Here is a 22,201-nt window from a genome sequence, read left to right as displayed (position 1 = left end):
CAGAGGGAATAGCTCATGCAAAGGCCCAGCTCATCTTGGAAAGTTTGCAGAGAATTAACAAAAAAGAACACTAAATTGCCCTTAAGTCCTTCACCTTTATCTGTTCTTGCCTCCAACCTCGTCAGATTTACACCTCCTCCGTTCCCTAAGCTGAGGAGCTGGCCTAGACCCTTGGCTTTCCTGCCTGCGTGATGTGACCGTGTGCTCACTGCACACTTCCTCAGTCTTTTTTTAGTCTACTGCCCTACAGTTGCATTCACTAGAAAGACCTCTTTCCTTGCCGTTCCCTGAATAGAGAGTCAGATTTTAAACTAACTCCCTCTTCCTCCCTGTATTATTTTACGTGAACTTGATATTGCAGTATACAGACAAGTACACAAATAAGTGTAGAGCTTGATGAAGCCTCACAAAGCGTGCACACCAGGATCAGTACCCAGATCAACAGAATATTATAAGCATGCCAGAAGTTTCCTGTCCACCCCCCATCCCCCACCCTGGTCACTTCCCACAGGGGTGACCACGCTTCTGTGTTCTGTTAGCGTTGATCAGTTTTGCCTGTTTCTGAACTTTATGCAAATGGATTCATGTTGTTGGTAATCTGTTGTATCTGGCTGCTTTTGCTCAACATAACGGAAGAATTCACTTGTGTTTCACATCACAGTGGTTCACTTACTTCCTTTGCTGTACAGTTAAGCATGGTATGACTATACCACAATTTCCCTCTGTTGATGGGCATTTGAGTCTTTTCCAGTTTGGGGCTATTATAAAAATTCTCATGCATGTCTTTTAGTGGGTAAATCCACATTTTTCTGTTGGGAATATGCCTAGGAGTGGAATTATGTCACAGAATATGCATATGTTCAGTGCTAGTAGCTTCTGCCAAACCGTTTTCCAAAATAGTTGCGCTAATTTTCATTCTTACCAGCAGTGCCTGAAAGTTCCGGTTGCTACATACCCTGGCCAGCACTTGGTTTTGTTAGATTTCATTGTAGCCATTCTGGTGGGTATGTGGTACCATTACTTTGTGGTTTTAATTTGCATTTCTTTGACAACTAACGTGGTTCCCATTTTCTGCCAGATTGCTTGTTTTTTTCTCTTACTGATTTACAGGAGCTCTAAAAAAATGTTTATTTATTTTTGAGGGAGAGAAATAGCATGAGCGGGGGAGGGGGCAGAGAGAGAGAGGGAGACACAGAATCCAAAGCGGGCTCCAGGCTCTGAGCTGTCAGCACAGAGCCCGACGTAGGGCTTGAATTCCTGAGCCCTGAGATCATGACCTGAGCCAAAGTCGGACACCCAACCAACTGAGCCACCCAGGTGCCCCTAAATGGTGTCTTTTAATGACTGTAAGTTACTTAATGTAGTTTAATTGACCAATAAGTATCTTAATATTTTAAATCATTTTTACATGACATTTAGTTCCTTAAAAAAAAAAATAGTAGAGTTCACAAATATATACAAAAAGTTAAACATAAAAAATTAAAAGCCTGGGAAATATAAATTAGATTTAGACCAGGGAGATAAAACACACAAATAAGCCATATAATTCTGTTAACATGTTATAACGGAGCAATACATTTTGCTTAGAGCCGCTTAGAAGTCGAATGGAAACACGGTCTGTTATCTGGCTCTCATTTGTCCGAGGTCTTCAGTTTTATGAGGATCAAAGCAGACACGGGATAGGTGGACTGTGAGGTGCATCCACACGTAGCAGGTAATTTTCATGTCAGAGAGCTAACAAGTGTACTTTCTGTTACAGGTTATTCAACGACAGTTATGACCTCCCGGTTACGTGCATTGGGTGGAAGAATTAATAACATACGCACCTCAGAATTACCCAAAGAGAAAACTCGATCTGAAGTCATCTGCAGCATCCGCTTTTTAGATGGCTTGGTACAGACTTTTAAAGCCAATGTAAGGTCTCCAAATTTAATCTTTTCTGAATTAATGCTATTAAGACATAATGTTTCTTCATTTTATAAACCAAGATATCAAAACTTTTTATTTTTAAATTTTTTTTTAACGTTTATTTATTTTTGAGACAGAGAGAGACAGAGCATGAACGGGGGAGGGGCAGAGAGAGGGAGACACAGAATCGGAAGCAGGCTCCAGGCTCTGAGCTGTCAGCACAGAGCCCGACGCGGGGCTCGAACTCACGGACCGCGAGATCGTGACCCGAGCCGAAGTCGGCCGCTTAACCAACTGAGCCACCCAGGCGCCCCTCAGAACTGTTTTTAAATGAAAGCTTGAGGTCTCAGATCTTGTATGTTGAGATTGGCCTGGAAATAACCCTAAAAACTTTGCTCACATTCTTGTTCACCTGGAGTGCCTTGCCCCCACTTCTTGGTGACACGAACTGAGTGACACTTCGATGTTACCTGTTCTGTGCCATCTTCATCAGCTTCCTGAGCTCGTTCTCCCATAATGGTGCCCTGTCTGCATTATTAGAGCCCATGTCACATTTCGTTAATAGTCGTTATAATTACTAGGTTGTATGTTCTTTAACTTGTGAGCTCCTGGGGACAGGTATGGTGTCATCTCCCCTGGGCCCGGTCCAGGACGAGGCACATAGCAGGTGCTTATTATGGTATGAGTTCATGGGTCCAATCTGGAGGGTAGTAAGATGTGTGCCTCATAAATGGCAGGGCTCAGGGAGAGCCTGGCTTCTCCCACCTCAAGCTCATGACAGACGCAGGACTGGAAACGAGGCCTCCAGTGTCAGGCCACCAGTGAGATCCTTGAACTGTAGTAGTCATGCCGTCCTGCCCTCCCCCAGTCACCGTTTAGGCCCATGACCTCTGCCTGTCTCTCCCATACTCTGGCAGGTCCTAAGGGGGTCAACCCCAGTCCTGGACTGGCTGCCAGCATCTGCGCCAACCTGGAAAGTTCAGTGTGTAAGGAGAAGGGTTGGAAAGGGAAGATTGGGTACAAGAGAACAACCAGGGGTAATAGAAGGCCACAGAAATTGAAAGGGTAACAAAAACTGGCCCCTGGGTCTTCCACCCCACCCCTAAGTTTGCCTCCCACTGACCCCAGGTCACTATGGACCTTGATGGCTGAGCAGACAAGAGGGGAGGGCAGTTTTCAGGAAGTCACAGCATGGCAGTTTCTCTAAAAGGGTCACGTATGCCTCTTCCAGATGCTCTAAATTGACTGTATATGCCTGGCTCCTTTGTTGTTGGTTTGGGAGCTATTCCTTTGCTGTTTATCTTCTTTCTGATAAGAACGTGTTTATTCAACAAATGTTTACTGGGCACCTTCTATGTGTCAGGCTTCATGCTGGTTATAAAGAATACAGCAGTGAACAAAACAGCCAAGTATGTGGCCTTTCAAAGCTTACGTCTAGTGTGAAGAAATGGACAGTATACATAAACAAATGTATACTGTGTCAGGTGGTATGTATTTAGAAGAAAAATAAAGTGGGATGAGGAAGGTAGAGAGTGCCAGAGCGGGGCAGTTGTGGGGTTGTCATTCTATAGAAGTGACCAGAGAAGACCTCATCTAAAAGAAATGAAGGAAAAAGCTATGTTGTTCTCTGGAGGGAATGTACATTCCAGGTAAAAGAAGTAGCAGTGCAAAGGTCCTGAGGCAGGATCCCACTCAGTGTAGTTGCAGAGCAGTATGGAAGCTAGTGTGTCTGGAGTGGAATGAACAAGGGGGAGAGTAGCAAGAGAGCTCAGAGGTGATAGGTGTTGGGTTGGGGGGGGGTGGGTGCTGCGTAGAGCCTTATAAGTCATCCTGAGGGTCCTGGTTTTATTCTGAGGGAGGCAGAAACCATTGGTAGGTCTGGGCAGAGACCTTACATGATGTGACTCAAGTGTTACTCTGGATGCCCTGTCAATAGTAGACTGTTGGGGGGGGTGGGGAGAGGCAAGGACTAAGAGGATATTATAACAGTCCAGGGGAGAGGAGGACGAGGAGAGTTGGACAGGATGGTAAGTGTGGAGGTGGCTAAGAATAAACCGAGTCTGAAACTACTTTCAAGGCAGAGCCAGTGGGATTTGCTAATAGATGGAATTTGGGATGGGAAAGAGGCCCTCAAGGTGACTCTCAGGGTTGTCGGCCTGGGAAACTAGCAAGATGGAGTTGGGGTCGATAGAGATGGGAAAGGCTGTAAGAAGGGTAGGCTTGGGGGTGGAGATAACCAGTTCTGTCAAGGACGTGTTGAGTTTGAGGTGCCTGGTACTCGTCTACATAGAGATGGTGTCAGATATACGAGTGAGAAGGTTAAGGGAAGCGTTAAGGCTGGGATGCAGATGTGGGGCTGCAAAACGGGGTGAGGTCAGCTGGGAAGTAAGGACACAGAAGGTACGAACAAGGGTCCGTGTTGAAAGGTTTGAGAGACAAGAAATAGGCACTACAGGAGGCAGGGACAGACCGTCCCAGGAGGGAGAAGGAGAGCAAGAGCCAGTGTCTGAGAATCCCAGGCCAGAACTTTTTAAAGGGGGAGTGAGGAGCCCTGTAAACAGGGATAAGGAAAGCGCCTGCCCAGAGCGATGATCCTAGAACATGTTCTTATGAACACGAACACCATTGTCCTTATCATGCTGCTGCCATTGTTGCTTCCTCAAGCTTCCAGCAGTCCGGTCAAAGCTGACTCACATTGAACTTGAATCTGAGGGCCTGGTGGCAGTTTAGAATCCCTGTCACTTTAGATCTTCTACTTGTAGGGAGCGTTGGCACCAACTCTTGAGCCCAGACCCCCTTATGGGCAGGAGCAGGCATCATCAGGAAGCTGGCCTATACATCCCTTGTTCTTAGCCCATCCCAGGGAGCAAGCTGGTCACGGACAGTGACCTGGCATAGCAAAGATGGCCTCTGATGGAGTAGGGGACTGGGCTGGGAGGCTTGTTCTTTATAAATGTGCCCTTTATTATGTTTCGGTTCCTTTTGGGAACTGGGAAAGTTGGGAAAAATATACCAGAATGGGTGAGTTTTGCACTCTAGAGGGGAGATGCAACATTGTGGGGACATGTAGCCTTTGGCAGCCAGTACACCATACTCAGGCAGGCAGACCGTCCATCAGCTGATGGCCTGGAGCCTCCCAGCACCTCTGCTCACGGCAAAGGGGATGCTGGTGATGACTTTGTGAATAGCCACAAAGATTCGAGATCATATATAAAAAGTGCATGTCATGTCATATCTGGCTCATTGTGGATGTTTGATAGTTATTTACCTATTAAGTATAATATAAAATTCTATAAAAATTTTAACAAGGGGGGGCGCCTGGGTGGCTCAGTCGGTTAAGCGTCCGACTTCAGCTCAGGTCATGATCTCACGGTTCGTGAGTTGGAGCCCTATGTCAGGCTCTGTGCTGACAGCTCAGAGCCTGGAGCCTACTTCGGATTCTGTGTCTCCCCCTCTCTCTCTGTTCTTCCCCTGCTCGCACTCTGTCTCTCTCAAACAAAGAAAGATTTAAAAAAAATTTTTTTTAATTAAGGGAAACCAAGGTCTTTGATGCACCAGGAGAGTATCTTCTAATTGAGGGGGACAGTATCTCATATTTTGGAATAATGTGGACTGGGTGGGCCATCTTTTCCACACTGTCCTGATTCCCTTGTGATGGAAGCGGTCCCGGGTAAAAGAAGCAGCAGGTGCAGGGCCCTCAGGCAGGAAGGGGGGAATGTGTGCAGGAAATGGGTGTGTCTCATGTTCCCACACTATGGTCAAACAATATAAGACCACACCAAAGAGGAGGCTGCAGGAGGGGGCCTGATGACTACCTAATTCTCCTCTTCCTGATCACTGTGGTCAATTTCCAGGTGCATGATCTTCTCTCTAGCAGTCAAAAAAGGAGCTGTCTTTTTGCTTGTTCTTTATAGTCTATTTCTGAGTCTCAGTGTCCTTAAGTCAAATGATTTGGTTCAAAGGATTCCTGAGAAGTCTGCCTGTTGAAGGAGAATTTGCGATTTCCCAGAGGCACCATGCTGTCTCCCACCCCCGTTCCTTTGTGCCAGGCACACTGTTTAAGATGCCTTCTCTTTAGGACGCCTGGGTGGCTCAGTCCGTTGAGCGTCCAACTTCGGCTCAGGTCATAATCTCACGGTTCATGAGTTCAAGCCCCGCATCAGGCTCGCTGCTGTCAGCGCAGAGCCCGCTTCAGGTCCTCCGTCCCCCTCTCTCTGCCCCTCCCCCCCCCCAAATAAATAAAACATTAAAAAAGTTAATAAAAAAAATTTTTTTAATGTACTCAGCCCTGTCACCCTCCCAGACCCATGTCAGGAGTTGCTTCCACTTGTCCCCCGGTTGAAGTAACCATCCGTATCGTCTTCTGTGTGTTTCCTGTGCCCTGAGGGTTTCACGGCACTCGACAGCATTTGGCTCACCATGTTACGGTCACTGCTTCTATGCCTGGCCTCTCTGGGACACTAACTGTGGCTCGGTCCCCATGCTCAGCACTGTGCCTGCTTCATAAACACCAAGTGGTGACAGTGGCTGAGTCCTGCCGTAGATGCAAAGTGCAATTGAATGTCCCCACTGACTTCTCACTTCAGATGGCAGAGAGCAGAGTGGCAGATGATCCCCCAGGGTGACACACACCCGTCACTTTGAGGGCGTTTAGGATGGCATTTGCTTATTCTTAGCCATCTTCCTCATGCTGTTAGTAGTTTTCTTCCCCGTACACGCTTCCGTGGCTCCCGAGGGGTCAACAAAACTGATGTGGGATTAGCGTTTTGCCGTGGATAATCCATGGGTAGGTCATGGAGAGTTTACTCTCATCATGATATCTGTGTTTCCCAATTCAGACATCACTTGGGAATCTCTGCTAAGGGGAAGGAAGAAGTCTCAGACAATTTAACTATACTGTCTTAAATCATATTTATGTGGTTTTTCCTCGAGCCCTACTTCCCATGCGTACCATGTGACTTCTTGGCATGACATTTATTAAAGCATTTCTTACTACAAGATACGAGTGTGCATAAAATCTCTAAATGTTTTAACTCCTTTTTGCCTACAATATTTAACCATTGGTTTTTCATTCATTTTAAAAATATGCCCACTAGACCTTTTTTTTTTTTTTTTTTCTTAGAAACAAGATACCGGTCAAGTTCTTCTGGATATGGCATACAACCACTTGGGTGTGACCGAAAAGGAATATTTTGGTTTGCAGCATGGCGATGATTCAGTAGACTCTCTTGTAAGTATCATCCCTTTAAGACTTCGCTGGATTTCTGTATGGTTTGGTTTTATATTTTATGTTTTCTTCTTACCCAACAGAGATGGCTGGAATCAAGCAAGCCCATCAGGAAGCAGTTAAAAGGTGAGGCTGACCTTCTCATTTCAGTTGAACACTGGGTATTCGTGTATCACGGCCTGTTTCTCTCTTCCAATTATCCGTGTGCCTGTTAACATCTGGGACCCGGCTTCCAGGTGGTCCAGGTGATGTGAGTAAACTGTCTTCTCCCTGTTTGACTTCTAAGTGAGCAGAGATGCTTTCAGATCAGTCCTCACCAGCAGTGAGCAGGAAAGGTGAAAGAAGGCAGCCAAGAGCCCAGGAACCTACTTTCTTCTTACAAGGGAAGGGAGATGGCTTTTCTTAGCCCAGTGTGAGAGCCAGGGTGGGAAAGGCACGTGTGCATGCAAGCACATGCACGCACACACACACACACATACACACCCCTCCTACTGGAGTCTGAGACATAGGTAGTCAATATAACAGATATAACATACTGCTCCTAAGCCCGGTGCTGTACATTAACTCCCATTTAGACGGGGTTTCACACCATGCCCCACCCCACCCTCCGCCCGGATCCGTCCTCAGCCTGGTTTCTAGCATCCCACTCTCTGTTCCCCTTTATGCACTTTATGCCCCAGACAAACCTGGCTGACCTCCCAGGCTGCACACGTTCCTCTGTACCTTCCCTCAGTCTGTTCCCTCTGTTGGGATTGCTTTTCCCTCTTCTCTATATCCAAATCTTGCTGTTCTTCAAAGCCACTCAGACTCCATTCCTACTTCTACTAGAAGCCATGACCCTCCCCCCCCCCCCCCCCCTTCGTGTGTCATTATCTGCTTTGCTCCTCGGAGCACTGTCCTTCATCTCCCAGTCACCTGCCTTAATCTTCCTTGGAAACTGCCAGCTCCTTCAGGTCAGAGCCCCTGCCACACCTTCTCTGCATTCCTCACAATGCACCCCCTCCCCAGGAGGTGGCCAGTGAATGGCTGAGGGGTGAACGGCAGGTGGATTTTTACACATAAGTGTGCACACACATATGCCACCTCCCCCCACTCGCCCAAGCACCCACACGGGAAGAAGTAGAGACAAGGAACCGTGGCCAGGATCCCACTGCTGCTGTCCCCTGGAGCGTGGGCCTCCAAGTCCTGACCTCCCTCAGCATTCAGAACTGCCCACAGGGAGCCACAGAGCCATTGTGCAGATACATGCCTGCCCCCATTTGAAGTCTCAGAGCAGTGAGTCCACACAGGCATGAATACATTCCCTCGTCGTTCATTCCCTCACTAACTCATTCATTCGGGAAGTGTATCCTGAGCTCAGATTTTGGCAAGGCACTGGGCTAAGCTCTGAGAATCCGGTCCAAATCAGATTTGGACCTGCCCTCAAGGAGCTCACAGCCAAGCATGGGGATATGGACACCAGGAGAGTGAGGGTTCTAGGATAGTTCTGAGCACGTGATAGGACACTCTGGGTGCACAAAGGCATCCTGAGACACACATTGACAAGGTCTGGTGGGAAGGAGCTGAGAGGATGTCCCAAGGCATGGGAACACTTAGCTGTCCCCTGATGTGCAGGTGGTCAGCCTGTACCAAGTTACAGCGTCACCCGCTGGTCCCTGGGCACACATGCAAAGGTACGTTCGTAGGTGCACACACACTGCTTGAGTCTTTGACACAGGAGAGAGACTGACAGAAAGAACTAAAGAGAGGGGAGGTAGAACCCCGGATGAACTGAGGTCGACAAGTCTGTAAGAGGAGCAGGGTAGAGAAGGCTTGAGTTTCTGAAGCAGGAAAGTGCCGAGCACATAGATAGGGCCAGCGAACATTTACTGAGTAACGGAGAGGGGTGCAGCCGACCTGAAGGAGAGCACGGAGCTTAGCAACACAATCTCCTCTTCTCCTGTTGCCATATCTAGCAAAAGAAATGGGCTAATTTTATCTCTGCAAGCAAATCGATTCTTGGTATTGTTACATAAAGCCGTATTTGAGTATGGTAATTAATTGCATAATAATGTTTGCTAGTATGTTCGTCACTTTGGGAATTTACTTTGCGTTAAAAAGCATGAACTGTTGTCCAATATAAACGTGACTGAGAGGTGGCATAGCAGAATCAAAAACCTCAGTGCTACCGTTCTGGTACTGTCATCAGCTGTGTGACCCAAGGCAAGTCTCTGTACCTGTTGGGCCGTCTGCAAAAACAGTGCCATCAACACCAGCCGAGCCTACTCAGAGTTAAGGCGGTGTTTCAATTCAAGAATATACCTGAAAATGTTTGGGAAAAGTATAAAGTCGCTATATATGTGAGGTTATTTCTTTGTGAATATTGTATAATCTGTTGATGTCAGGAATTTTTAAAATTCCTGATCTAGATAATGGAGTGCATTGTTTGAACACAGCCCTAAGTTAAACCTGTATTAGGAGGTAATACCTCATTCTGTGCTCATATGGCAGATTATTCTACTTTTTGCAGACTTGGAGATTTCTAGTCACTTAACCTGTGCACTCCTTGTTCGAAATTAGTCCTTGTATCGATGGAAAAAAGCAGTGGTCTAGTGAAAAAAAAAAATGCATCACTTAATGGGAGAGTAGCAGCTTACCTGCATTGACTTTTTAAAAGGGAAAACTTAAATTTGTTTTTGAAAAATGTTGTAGGAGGTTTCCCCTGTACTCTGCATTTTCGAGTAAGATTTTTTATACCTGATCCCAACACACTGCAGCAAGAACAAACCAGGTAATCACTTTTTTTTTAAAGTTTCCTTTTTCGTATATAAAAATGAGTAACCACTAAGAATGTACGCGTTACTTTATCACTGTGGCCATACACTTCATTTGGGTAGAACTTCATTTGGGTAGAACCACACCAGTGGTTCCCATCCAGGTAAAAATCGGAGGGGTACATACTGAGCTTTTCATCAGCTGATTAGTTCTCTGTCTTGGACCTACTTACGTCCTTACTTGGTGCAATTCCCAATACACTCCCTTCCACCTCCTCCCGCCTCCCCCGCTGCCCCAGCCTCTCCTGCCTGTTGAGAGTGAAGTGCCCAAAGAAAGCAAAGTCATCCGTTCTCTAACGCAGGCAGGGTTTGGAAGACCATTGTGTGAAACGGTCATCCCCCGATCAAATAGCCCCGTGTCTCTGCTAGGCTAGAACTGAGGCCCTTTAGGATAACGAGGTGTCTAAACGAAGCATTCTCTGCCACATCCCTAGTTGGTAAGAGACAGAAAGCTATGCAAGTTGGACCAGCTTCTCTCCTGAGTGAATCAGGGTGCACAGGCAAAATGTGAACCAGATAAGGGAAAGAGAGCCCAGATAGGATTGTTTACCCCTCAAGGCTTGGCGTAGGGCCTGGCTCTTGTTTTGTACTGGCACGTGGGGTTTCTGGGTGGGGAACAGTGTTTGGAATGGAGGGGGTGGACACAGGAAGGTTGTTGCTGTTTGAACAGTGACCCTGCCTCTGCTTCCCCTCCCCCATGGCAACGTTGAGCCCTTTTACTATTGATCTGTTTATTTTTCATAGGGAGGGAAATTTCCAGAGTGTTTCCTCTACCAGAAAAAATAAAATAAAAGTGGATATTAGGAATATTGACTCCTAGTCTGTGTTCATTGTTCCCATGAGACCATCACCAACAAGGTGACATCAACTCAGGCATTGAATACTATGTTTTGTTTTGTTTTGCTTTTGAGGGTAACCACATGATGACATTTTAACTTTTAATGTGTTTAAAGGGTAAATATTAGTCTGTTATTCTGTGTTGCTTTCTTTGTGCACCTCTTCCCTCTATGTAGCAGCCATTGGAGATTTGACTATGTTTACTGTTAAATTAAATTTTACGCCAGAGTAAGAGATGCCCAGCACGGCTCATTGGATAACCATGGGAAGTTCACATGGTGCTCTGAGTTTTCCCCATAATGGCTCCTAATGCTGGTGGGCTAAGGGGGGTGTAGCAGATCGGTTCATGAGCTGGCGGACACAGAGGGGTGACATAATCTATAGGAAAATGAGTTTGAAATGACCCTACCAAGGTTCCCTCCACCCCCCGACCGTTACTAAATATCAAGTTCTGTTCAAAGGATGCTTTAAAAATGTTATGATGGATTATATATGTATATGCATACATGTGTGTGGTTTTTTAACCAGTGGGTTTTTAAATCACAACCACACAGCAAAAATGTATTTTGCTTCGCAATGCAGTGCAGATATATATTACCGAAGCAAGTGTTTAATAAAACAATACCAAGTGCAGACAGTTTTCTATTCTCTATTTCCTTCTTTTTAAAATGCCCATTGTGACCTGTTAAATTTATGACCCACTGATAGCCTCTAACCCCAAGTGTGAACTGCACTACCTAACCTAGTAATTGTCACTCATCGTCCTACCTGCCCCCATGTGATGCTAGAGCTACGGGGGTGTGGTGGCCGCGGGCATGGTAGCGTTCTCCAAAGACCTTGAGTGAAGGGATGGCTAGGGCTGGCCTAAGCCAAGAGTCTCTTTCTCCAGTGCCCCTCTTGGGCATTGGGCGTCTACTTCCATACCCCACAGGAGAGAGGCTCACTCCCTCTGGGTGCCAACAGAATCTTCCTGCTGAACCTGACATTTGACGGGATGGAAGGAGGACTTGGGGAGAGACAGGTTGCCTTGAGATCTGTAAGGGATGAAGGGAATTAGACATGCTTGGTGGTAGCATAACGGCCAGTGGGCAGAGCATCCAGAGAGGCAGATTTTGGCACAAAATGATTAATAGACTAATTTTCGTTCTTACCTGAGCCCAGGATAAAATTTGATTTGTTTGTGTCCCTCATACAGTTCACTGCTTTAGGACTGACACCTGACTGTATGCACCCCACCTCCCATCTTAAGATGGGTGGTATCCCCAGTGTGGAATGGAGTGTAGCTGTCACCTCCTGGGATTTGGGGCACCAGATTTCAATGTAACAGGAGCCACGGTAGCAGCCACCCACATGGCACCTATAGAGCTGGTGGGCAGCTAGGACTGCCAGATCTTTTCCTTATGCTGAGCCAGACATCCACCATTAATTCGCATGTCTTTTTTTTTTTTTTTTAACTTAGAGTTTTGCCTATATTCCTGACACACAGTATTCTATTAAGCCTCAGCTCTGTAGCCTATCCAAAAATAAATCCTTCTTAAAGACATTTAGCCTTCAAGCATCGGAGAAAGTGGTATTTGTTGTTTTCTGGGGGGTTTTTTCCTAAAATTCTGGGCTGGGAGGCATCTGTTGCCCTTTTTGTGAAGTTGAGGTCATGGTCACTCTAGGAGTGACCTTTACATTTCTGAAGTCAGGCGTGCCAACTGTGTGGTTTTCTTTTATTCTACTTGTTAAACATCTCCTTGATCGTGAGCCTCCACAGCTGCTGTTCCTGATAAATTTAGGTCACCCTACACAGAATTTCATTTACTGGTAGCTTTGAAATGAGGCTCCTTCAGGATTCCCAGGAGACCCCCCAAACTTTGGTCCTCCTTCCACTATTACAGCCTCTTTGTACAATGTCATGAGATTGACTCAGACACTTTGCTGACTATGTGATAACGTAGCACTTGATGAATGGTGATCTCCAGGTTCATGTTCATTTCCCTCCCTAGGAAGAAACACCGATCAGCTGGGCTTGCCCCTGGAGGGCCAGATTTACCATAGGATTATCCAGCATTCTCTCCCTTCTCTGCTTTCTCTCAGTAGCACTGTAGGAGAGAACACTTAATTCTGGTTGAATGTCATCTTAGATAAACATAGGAACAAACTAGAAAGGACTGATGATGTTCTCGTAGGTGAAAAAGATGGTCTCCAATACAAAATAAGCATGAATCAGCACACGTATGCTACCCCGTTTCTCAGTGCTGGTCTTCAACACAGGAAGGGTAGTTGATAACTATAGGCAACATAATAATATATATCAGAGCTAGGAAACTGACCCTAAGCCTGTAGTCACTAGATGCATAAGAAATTTGTAGCATACTCGGGTTTTTCATAGTCAGACAGTCCACACTAAAATCAGATCAAACTGACCCCACATAACCTATCTGAATGCCTGTTTCCTCAAAATAGGAGGTGGCAGTGCCTCCTTCTGAGCTGGTACGAGGCTGAAATAAGGCAAGCCATTATGAAGTTCCCTGCATCTGGCCCAGAACTGTGCAGAGAGGGGGTTGTAATGCCATGTGACATATTCATGTCCCAGAACACCAGCGCCTTGACCTTTTGAACGTATAAATTTGAAGGCATCATGAGACCCGATGTGTTTTAAATTGCCCAAATCATCACTCCTCTGCCCCGGGACACTTCTGCTGTATCTGTATTATATTTCAAGAAGTTTCCCTTTTGTCCTCTTGGCCAGACACTGGAATGTCTATCCCATTTGAACCTGGGCTTTAAAAAAGAGTGGGAGCTAGCAGCCGAGTGTCACATGTATGCCGCATCCCTAAATACAAAGTTTTCCGTATCCCTTCGTGGCCCAAGCAGCGCTCTCACTGGTGTCTGCTCCCCACTCCCTGGATGGTAGGCAGACTTGCAGGGTGAGGGGCCTGTCCTGGGTTACCGAGCTCTGCCCACAAGTCACGTGTTGGGTTTTGAAGTGCCGTTCCTGGTGGCTCACAGACCAGTGCCGAATTCAGCTCGGAGGTCCTGGCAGCGGGTAGCTGATTGATGCTTATGCTTTTGCTCGAGCACCCACGGTTCCCGGGACACAGGAAAAAACTCAGCTGGGTGTTTGCACCCCAGCCAAGGAGGTGTCCTCACAGACCCACCTCCTCTCTGCCGCTTCACGCAGAGGGAACGTGGGTGTGTTGTGAAACGCAGTTCCCCAGTGCATGGGGGCTGTCTGTGCAGAATGCTCGTGGGTCCTGGTGCTCTCGGATGCCCCGAGTTTACGGGGGTGGGGGTGTCTACTGGCAACAGTCCTGGCTGATGATTGCCTCCAGCCTTTCCGTCCCTGCTCAGCCATCCCTGGGACAGCATGTGCTGGCATGAGGCTGGCTGGAAGTCAGACAGCCACAGGAGCCATCGTTCCTGAAGGGGCAGCTTTGCGGTGTACAACCTAGCCCCCGATACTTCAGACAAAACTGTGTTTTGGGGCACCTGGGTGGCTCAGTTAAGCATCTGACACTTGATCTCAGCTCCGATCTTGATCTCAGAGTCATGAGTACAAGCCCTGTACCGGGCGTGAAACCTGCTTAAAAAAAATTTTTTTTTTAAATGTGTTTTTATGTATTTTGTTTTCCGAATGTACAGATCTTGTCCTTGACTCGTCGCCTTTTTTGTGTGTGCTCTCGCTTCAGTTTGAGTGTTATGAATTAATAATAAAAAAAATTGTTTTGTAGGCATTTGTATTTCTTACAACTGAAGATGGATATTTGTGAAGGAAGGTAATGAGAATTTCACATTCTTCTTTTCCTGTCAGTTGCCAGACACTAAAATTCCTGGTTTCAGTCTAATGAGCGTGCATTTCTGGTAACAGTATTAAATGTAGACAAAGGATGGATGTTGAAAGCAGCATCCGGCATGACTTTATGGCCTGGACGTCTGGTTTTAACCCGGTCTCGATTTGGAGAAGTGGAGGATGGATAAACATCATTTCATGTGTCAATTTTATTAGAAAAGGTACAGTTATCTTTCTGGTAAAGACCTGAGAAATTTTAAAGGGAGGGAGAGACCCAGAATGTGAGACGGGCTTCATTGAGGAAGGCAGATCAGGCCTCATTTAGGTCTACTTCCAAGCTCCTTAGTACCTATCATGACTCATTTTCTCACTGGGAGACTTTGTGCTCGAAGGCGTGAGCATCTGCCTATGATTCAGCACGTCTTGTGTGTCAGGACCATCTCCGTGGCCAGAAGTATGTGAAATGGTCCAAGAAGGGAAAAGAAAGGCCAAGCCAGTGGTCCCTGAGCTGCCTTCTCCGAATGCTGACTTTTCCTTGACTTAAGGGAGAAACTGTAGCCGATGAACTGGTAGAAAGAGTCACAGCTTATTCCCATTCTCCTCATTCTGTCTTTCCCCCTGCCAGTTCAACTGAGGTCATCAGAAGCCCCTGGAGGGAGCCCACTGTGTGGTTAGGGGCAGTGAGGCAGGAGCCCAGGAGGCGATTAGGACCAGTATGGGCTCTGGAGACCACAGTAGCCATGAGGTTTAAGGGGGAGCAGTACGGGCTGGGAGTCTTTGCCCTGCCACACGCCCATGGTCCCAGCTGAAAACCACATTTGGGGAGGGGAGGGGGCGGGGCGCCTGGGTGGCTCAGTTTGTTGGGCGTCCGACTTCAGCTCAGGTCATGATCTTACAGTTCTTGGGTTTGAGCCCTGTGTCAGGCTCTGTGCAGACAGCTCAGAGCCTGCAGCCTGCTTTGGATTCTGTCTCCTTCTCTCTCCGCTCCTCCCCCGCCCATTCTCATCATTCTCATTCTCATTCTCTCTCTCTCTCTCTCTCTCAAAAATAAATAAAACATCAAAAAAATGAAAAAAAAAAAAAAAAGAAAGCCACATGTTGGGGACTTACAGGAGAGTAGAGAAAGGAGGTCCTTCTTGTCAAACCTAGACAGGCATCTTGTGTCCAGCAGGCAAAGAGCTGTTGGAGGTTTTTAAGCAGGAGGTCTGTGGCCAGAGCAGCATCGACAAAGATAGTGCCGGGACACGTAAGAGAAGGCTGGAAGAGGCTGGGGGGCTTCATCTAGATGGAAGGGAGATTTTCAGGCATGGCCCTGAAGATCTGGGGGATGGGGTTGGGGGAGGAACATTTAGAAACAAGACACATGTTGAATTCTGGATTGTCAGAACCTGATGACTCTCCAGAGCTCCTACAATTAGAAAATTTTTTGCAATTTAGCTCATTCTCCCACTCAGAGGAGGGAAGAATCCCTTCCCTAGCACAACTGCAGGCCTTGGGGTCTCTGCTTAAGCACCCCCAGAAATGAGCTCCCCCTTTCATGGGACAGCCATCTTACATGTCAGGATGACTCCAGGTTGAAATCACCCACTCCTCACTTGGGTCCTGGCCGCCCTCTACAGCAGTAACAACTTGTCTCTCTCTTCTGTGCACTCATTTCTTTTCTCCACAACTATTTCACCAACCACCTGTTATGTGATGGGCTCTCTACTGTGCTGGTCAAATAAGGCAAGGCCCTGCCCCCTCAGGAGCTCTCAGATGAGCCCTCCACATAGTAAAATTGGCAGTCTTCATTTTTTCTTCTCCAAACACAATACCCCTTGTTAGTTTTGTGTGAAACCTGTTGGGGGCCACATTGTCTTCAATCCCTGGCATTCCTTGTCAGGCCTCTTGGTGGCCTCTACCACCTCTCTGAGGAGAGGGCCTCCTGCTACCAAACACTTCCTGGGTGTGTCAGGGTGGGTGTGGCCATTTGTAGCCATGGATCTTGTGACAGACTTGATGGATCTAATTAGCCCTGACTCCTGGGTGCCCTGATTTGTTTGAACTGTGTGGTTGGCAGTTCCCAAGGCATTCTCTCTTTGCAGCTGAGATAAATGACCTTGTCCATCAGATAGAGACCCTAAAACCTGGAGGGAAAGAAAGGAGTCTGTCTAGGGGCACGTGGCATGTTAGTTGCCACCTTGAGTGACCTTGAAGGCTTTTGGTATTCTTTAGTTTGTATTTATACTGTTCTTTGGAAATGTTCTTTTCTGACTTGTTCATAGGATTGTTCCTTCCATCCAAATTGAACCTCCTTAGCCCGTCTCTTCAGTTGTACCCCACATCCCATTCACCCTGCTCTGCCGCTAGCAGGGACACTGACTTAGGTTTCATTGAAGCCCATCTTGGTAGGAGAGCGAGTGACTGGTGTTTGTGCTCCCCACGGGCTATCTGGGTCTCCAGATGAACAAACAGATGGTGAATATGCCTGGGCGTATCTCCATACTTGGAGAGATTACTTAGAAGTTCTAGCAGGGAACACGTGGTAACTTGAGGAAAGTTGGGGACCCCTCCAGTTGGGAAGGCTACCTTCTTGTGCAGCTTCAGGACTAGCGCATAGCACAGCAGATGGGAAGGGGAACCCTGGGCTGTCAACCTGATTAGTCAGAGAGACGGGGGTGACTCACATCTTGGGAATCTCATGAGCTGCCATGGAAACAGTACTTTTTCTCCACTTCCCCTGGGGCTGCGGGAAGAATGCTCTTAAAATCTGTATCTCCCCACCCTGTAAGCCTTCATTTCTGCTACTTCTACTCAGCCCTTCCTCAGTGCATTTCTCCACCTGGCAGAGATCCCTGGCCCAGGTCTGCTGGCCGAGCTCCTAGGCAGATGGTATAGTTCATGGTTGAACGGAGAAAAGGGAGCAACCAGAGGATTCAAAGGATGACTAAGCCAGAGATGATGTTATTGACAGAAATGGGGTGTTTGGAGGGTAGTGAGCCTGAGAGGAAGGGAGACCAAGTCTAGCAGCCAGTCCATGGGTTTCTAGTGAGTGGCAGGCAAACTGGGAGGTGGACAGAACATTCCGTATAGATCGGAAGCTTCAGGAGGGTAAATAGATTTAGGAATCTTAACTAACTGTTAAGTAATTTAGAACTCACAGGAGTTTTAAAATTTTAAGATCCTTTTCTATTTTTCCCACCTAAGAGGATGTCACCTTTCTAGAAAGCGGGTAATCAAGAATCTGGAGTCAACAGAAGTCAGAGATTTAGTTAGAAAGCCCTACAGAAAGTCTCACGTCTTTACTAGAAAGATATGAAGGCTGTCCAATGATCTAAGAGTATGATTTTCTCACTTTTCCTCTTCGTAATATGAGCCTGATCTTTCTTGATCAGCCAAAACCTTGGCCACCATTAGGCCTTTAGCTTTATGGTATTTGTATTACTGTGTATTATTTTTAACACAACAAAGTTCTCCTTTAATTTTAAATCTTTAGTGTTACATTTATCTTTACTATTTGAGTTGCATCCTAAAATTGTCTTTGTTATGATTCAAAATGTTTTTCAATGGTTAATGCAAGAAAGAAGATAGGTGTTATCCATGATGGACGTTTCAGGCTGTTGTTGGCTCTCGTGACCTCACTAATGTGTTTTTCTCCTGACAGGTTAACCTGCCCTCTTAACTCAGCGGTGGTTCTAGCATCCTATGCAGTGCAATGTAAGTCACCGAGGGAGCATTTCACAGCTGGATAAGACTGTTCTGACTGATGTCTTAAGAAAGTCACTGCCCTTTCCTGTTTGACCAGGTCTCTTCCCCTCTTCCCAGGAATCCTGTTGGGCAAGCTTCTCTCTGGTTGTCTGGAGAGTCCCACTGTCATCCTGACTGACACTGTCCACCCACACAGGGATGTTGGTCAAGGAGAGTGGTGAAGGGGGAAAGAGTGGATGAGCCCATACAACAGAAGTCACCTATCACACATTGTATCAACCAGACCCTCACTCACATATTGTGTCTCATAACAAACCCCAGTGGGGCAAATATTTCTACCAGTCACCGCTTATAGACATGGAAACCAAATCCCACGGTTAAGAAATTTCCTGGAGACCACTCCTGCTACTTGCTTGGGATCTAAGGAACTTATTTTTAATTTTTTTTTTTAATGTTTATTCATTCTTGACAGAGACAGAGCATGAGCAGGGGAGGGGCAGAGAGAGAGGGAGACACAGAATCCGAAGCACAGAACCCGACACAGGGCCTGAATTCACAGACCACGAGATCATGACCTGAGCCGAAGTCGGATGCTCAACAGACTGAGCCACCCAGGCGCCCCATATTTTTAGAGTTTCAGTAGAGCTAATGGGTTTTTTATTGCCCTATAGCAGCAGTGTCCAATAGAAATATAATGTGAGCCACATATGTAATTTTCAGTTTTCTAGTACCCATTATTAAAAAAGGAAAATGAAATAGATGAGTATAGTTTTAATGTTTTAATTAATCTAGCATATCCCAAATACTATCATTTTAATATATAATCAATGAAAAAAATTAACAAGATATTTTACATTTTTTAACATGAAGTCTTCAAAAACCAGTCCAGATTTTATACTTTAAGCACATCTCAATTTCAAGTGTTCAGTAACCACATGTTGCTAGTGGCTGCCACATTGGATAGAAAGTCCATATGGAATTTTCTGTCAAGGCCTGTTTAAGAATTCATTTATTCAATGAAACTTTCTTGCGCATATATTCCACATCAGGCCCTGTGGTAGACGCGGGGTATGCATGGTGAAAAGGGGGCCTAGCCAGATGGAAGGCGAGATATCACTTCATAGTTAGCCATGTGTTGCCAGAGCAGTACGCTAATGTAGAGGTCGGGCAGAGGTGCATGGTATGTAAGAAGGCTCCTCTACCTTTCTATAAGCCCCACAGCATCTTGGCCTATAACCCTCTTAAGCTGACTATAGGGTAGAGAATTAAGAGAGCAAGATGGTCAGGTCTCTGAGCAGGTGCTGGCTGAACTACTCACTCTACTTTGGTCTCAGAGGCAAAATAGCAAGAGAAGGCTGACAGGGACTCCTGAGGTGGCCTTAAGTCTGTCCACTCCCCTGGCTGCAAGCAACAGAAATAGGAGAGGGGAAGAGCAAGGTGGCTGGGCCCACAGCTTATCTGCCCACCTGCGGGATACCAGGAAGTGGAAGACAGACCTTTAACAATGACCCTACTCACTAATAAGGTCAGATCCAGTCTCAGTCTCCCCAGATAGCCTGCATCTCCTTCTCTCCAATGGGAAACCAAGAAGAGGCTGCACAGTGATTTGAAAGTTCCCTCTCCCTACAACACAGCTGGAACAGACCCGGGCGTGTTGTATCCAGATGGGAAATGGCATGGCCACCAGTCAGCCTGTGTCCTTACTGGTCTCTAGACCTCATGGACTCCATCTCTGCCAGGCTGATCAGCTGAAGAGACCAGCTTTGCTACATCCCGGAGTGAGTTTGGTGTTTGCAGCTGGAGCTTTGAGGGGCAGGAACACTAGGAAGGACATAGTCAAACTAAATTTAGATCCTGGCTTCTCCACTTGCCACTAATGTGGTATTACCTCCCTGAATTCCCGGGGTTTTTTTTCTGTAAAACAGAGGTGATGGTGGTGATTACAACTCAAAATTGACTGAGTCAAATCATACATGTAAGGAAATGTATAACTAGAAACTTTACAGCCGGACCCTTGCTGGTAACTGAGTCAATGAGCACGTTCCTGGAGCCATGTTGCCTGGGCTTGGGCTCTTCCACTAATACATCATGACCCTGAGCCTCTCCAGGCCTTCGTGTCGTCATCTGTGAAGTGGTGATAACTGTGTTTACTTCCTAGGGTTGTAGTAAAGATGGAATGAGTTATTATACGGAAAGCTCTCAGGATAGCGCCCGCCGCGTGGCAAGTGCTCACTTGCGCTCTGTTTTCATGTCTGCCCAGAAGAAAACTTTCTGAAGAACTGCCTTTTATAAACAATAAACTCTATTTAGAGTAAAATTTAAGAACCAAATACGAAAATCCTATTCTAAGTCAGGTTCTCCCCTCTGCAAACAAGTGATAGAACTGGGCTAAAGGAAGTTATTAGCATCGAGAAAGCAGAAACTGGTTTCCGTGGAAATATTAGCATGACTCTCATGCTTAATGAAATCATGCATTGTCAGACAAGCAGTTTTAAGTATAAGCTCTTTATTCCTTCACTCTCAGGAAGTACATATATATTCTTCCTGATACTTCTGTGCATGCATTTCTCTAAGATTAATTCTTGGATAGGGTACTGCTGGATGTCTAATTTTTATCTACTACATTTCACTAAATTGTCCTGGCAGGGGTGTGTCATATGAAGATAAGCCCCACTAGTGACGAGCAAAGCAAAATCACATTTTCTTACTAGATAAAAAATAATGTAGGTAAATACTGGAAAATATTTTTTTTTAATGTTTATTTATTTTTGAGAGAGAGAGAGACACACACACACACACACACACACACACACACACACACAGCGTGAGTGGGGGAGGGGCAGAGAGAGAAGGAGACGCAGACTCTGAAGCAGGCTCCAGGCTCCCAGCTATCAGCACAGAGCCCGATGCAGGGCTTGAACTCAAGATGGACTGTGAGGACTGTGAGATCATGACCTGAGCCAAAGTCGGACGCTTAACTGACCGAGCCACCCAGGCGCCCCCAATACCTGAAAAGAGTTTATAGGTTGCTGGTGGCCTCAAGTATTTAGGAGGCTCAAAGAATAAAGTTCTTAGAAATACGTATTCCTTCCATAATGTCCCTTGACCTCTGTCACGTGCAGGTTCTGTACCAGTCTTAGGGTGCACAGACAGAGCATGGCCTCTCTCTGGAGTCCCCTGCCTGCTGGGGAGGCACAGGTGGGCCAGCTGATGGTGGCAGTGAGGGTGAGCACAGAGGATGCACTCCATCTTGCATGGGGGAGAAGGAAGCGAGTCCAGAAAAGCTTCTTAGTGATGACCCCTGAGAAGAGCCTCCAAGATTAAGCTGGTGTTGGATGAATAACATGTAAGGGGCTTGCTTATATTACATAAAGGACTTTCCCAACAGAATAGTTTGACAGCTGGAAATGCCGCACATTTGAGTGTCTGGAATATACTCTCTGTTTCCTGCACAATATAAAATTTTAGCCAGAAGAATGCATGGAACTTAAGACAATGTACTTCCCACATAAACACTCATTTCCTTATCTTCCTGCTATAATTAGCTTGTGCATGTGTTGCTTCCCCACGAATAGGAAAGTGTATTGCTCTGGAGGTTAGGGTGTGTGGTATAGTAAGTAGATGAAGGTTATGGACTGTGGTCAAAGTCTAGGCTCCAAGTTACCAGCTGAGCAGTGTGGGCAGGTCCCTTCCTTGAGTCTCCCTTCCCTTAACTGTTTCATAGGGACAAAAGCAATGTCTGTCCCTGGGTTGTCATGAGCGCTTTGAAATCAACAGGGGAACCTCTCTGTGCTTGGCCAAGTGTTTGCAGGTGACTATTTAACTTTGTTTCCCTCTAGTGGTGAGCACAAAACTTTGCACGGAGTAGCCGACTAAGATTCCAAGGGAAAACCACCCTACAGGGAGATTCCCTCTAGGCCTTTTGTTAAGTTCAGACATTTGTCAGTGACT

The 22,201-nt window shown here is 46.4% G+C and overlaps 1 protein-coding gene across 2 annotated transcripts in view; it reads left to right on the top strand.

Moving 5' to 3' along the window:
* The window catches only part of PTPN3 (protein tyrosine phosphatase non-receptor type 3), a 109,666-nt gene that overhangs the window by 30,257 nt on the left and 57,208 nt on the right, over positions 1-22,201 (top strand). Inside the window, exons 2-7 of one of the 2 annotated variants that reach the window (XM_042912660.1) lie at positions 1,760-1,914; positions 7,031-7,138; positions 7,219-7,261; positions 9,827-9,905; positions 14,505-14,549; positions 18,207-18,259. In XM_042912660.1, the coding sequence (XP_042768594.1) occupies positions 1,777-1,914; positions 7,031-7,138; positions 7,219-7,261; positions 9,827-9,905; positions 14,505-14,549; positions 18,207-18,259 (466 nt within the window). In that variant the 5' untranslated portion in view covers positions 1,760-1,776. Of the gene's footprint in view, positions 1-1,759; positions 1,915-7,030; positions 7,139-7,218; positions 7,262-9,826; positions 9,906-14,504; positions 14,550-17,753; positions 17,775-18,206; positions 18,260-22,201 lie in introns of those variants that run through there. The other variant, XM_042912662.1, reaches the window with a different exon arrangement.

This window comes from Panthera leo, chromosome D4 (genome assembly GCF_018350215.1).
Source record: "Panthera leo isolate Ple1 chromosome D4, P.leo_Ple1_pat1.1, whole genome shotgun sequence".
Classification (NCBI taxonomy): domain Eukaryota; kingdom Metazoa; phylum Chordata; class Mammalia; order Carnivora; family Felidae; genus Panthera; species Panthera leo.
Note: the sequence above shows the minus strand (reverse complement) of the source record. Positions and strands in the feature narration are given on the sequence as shown.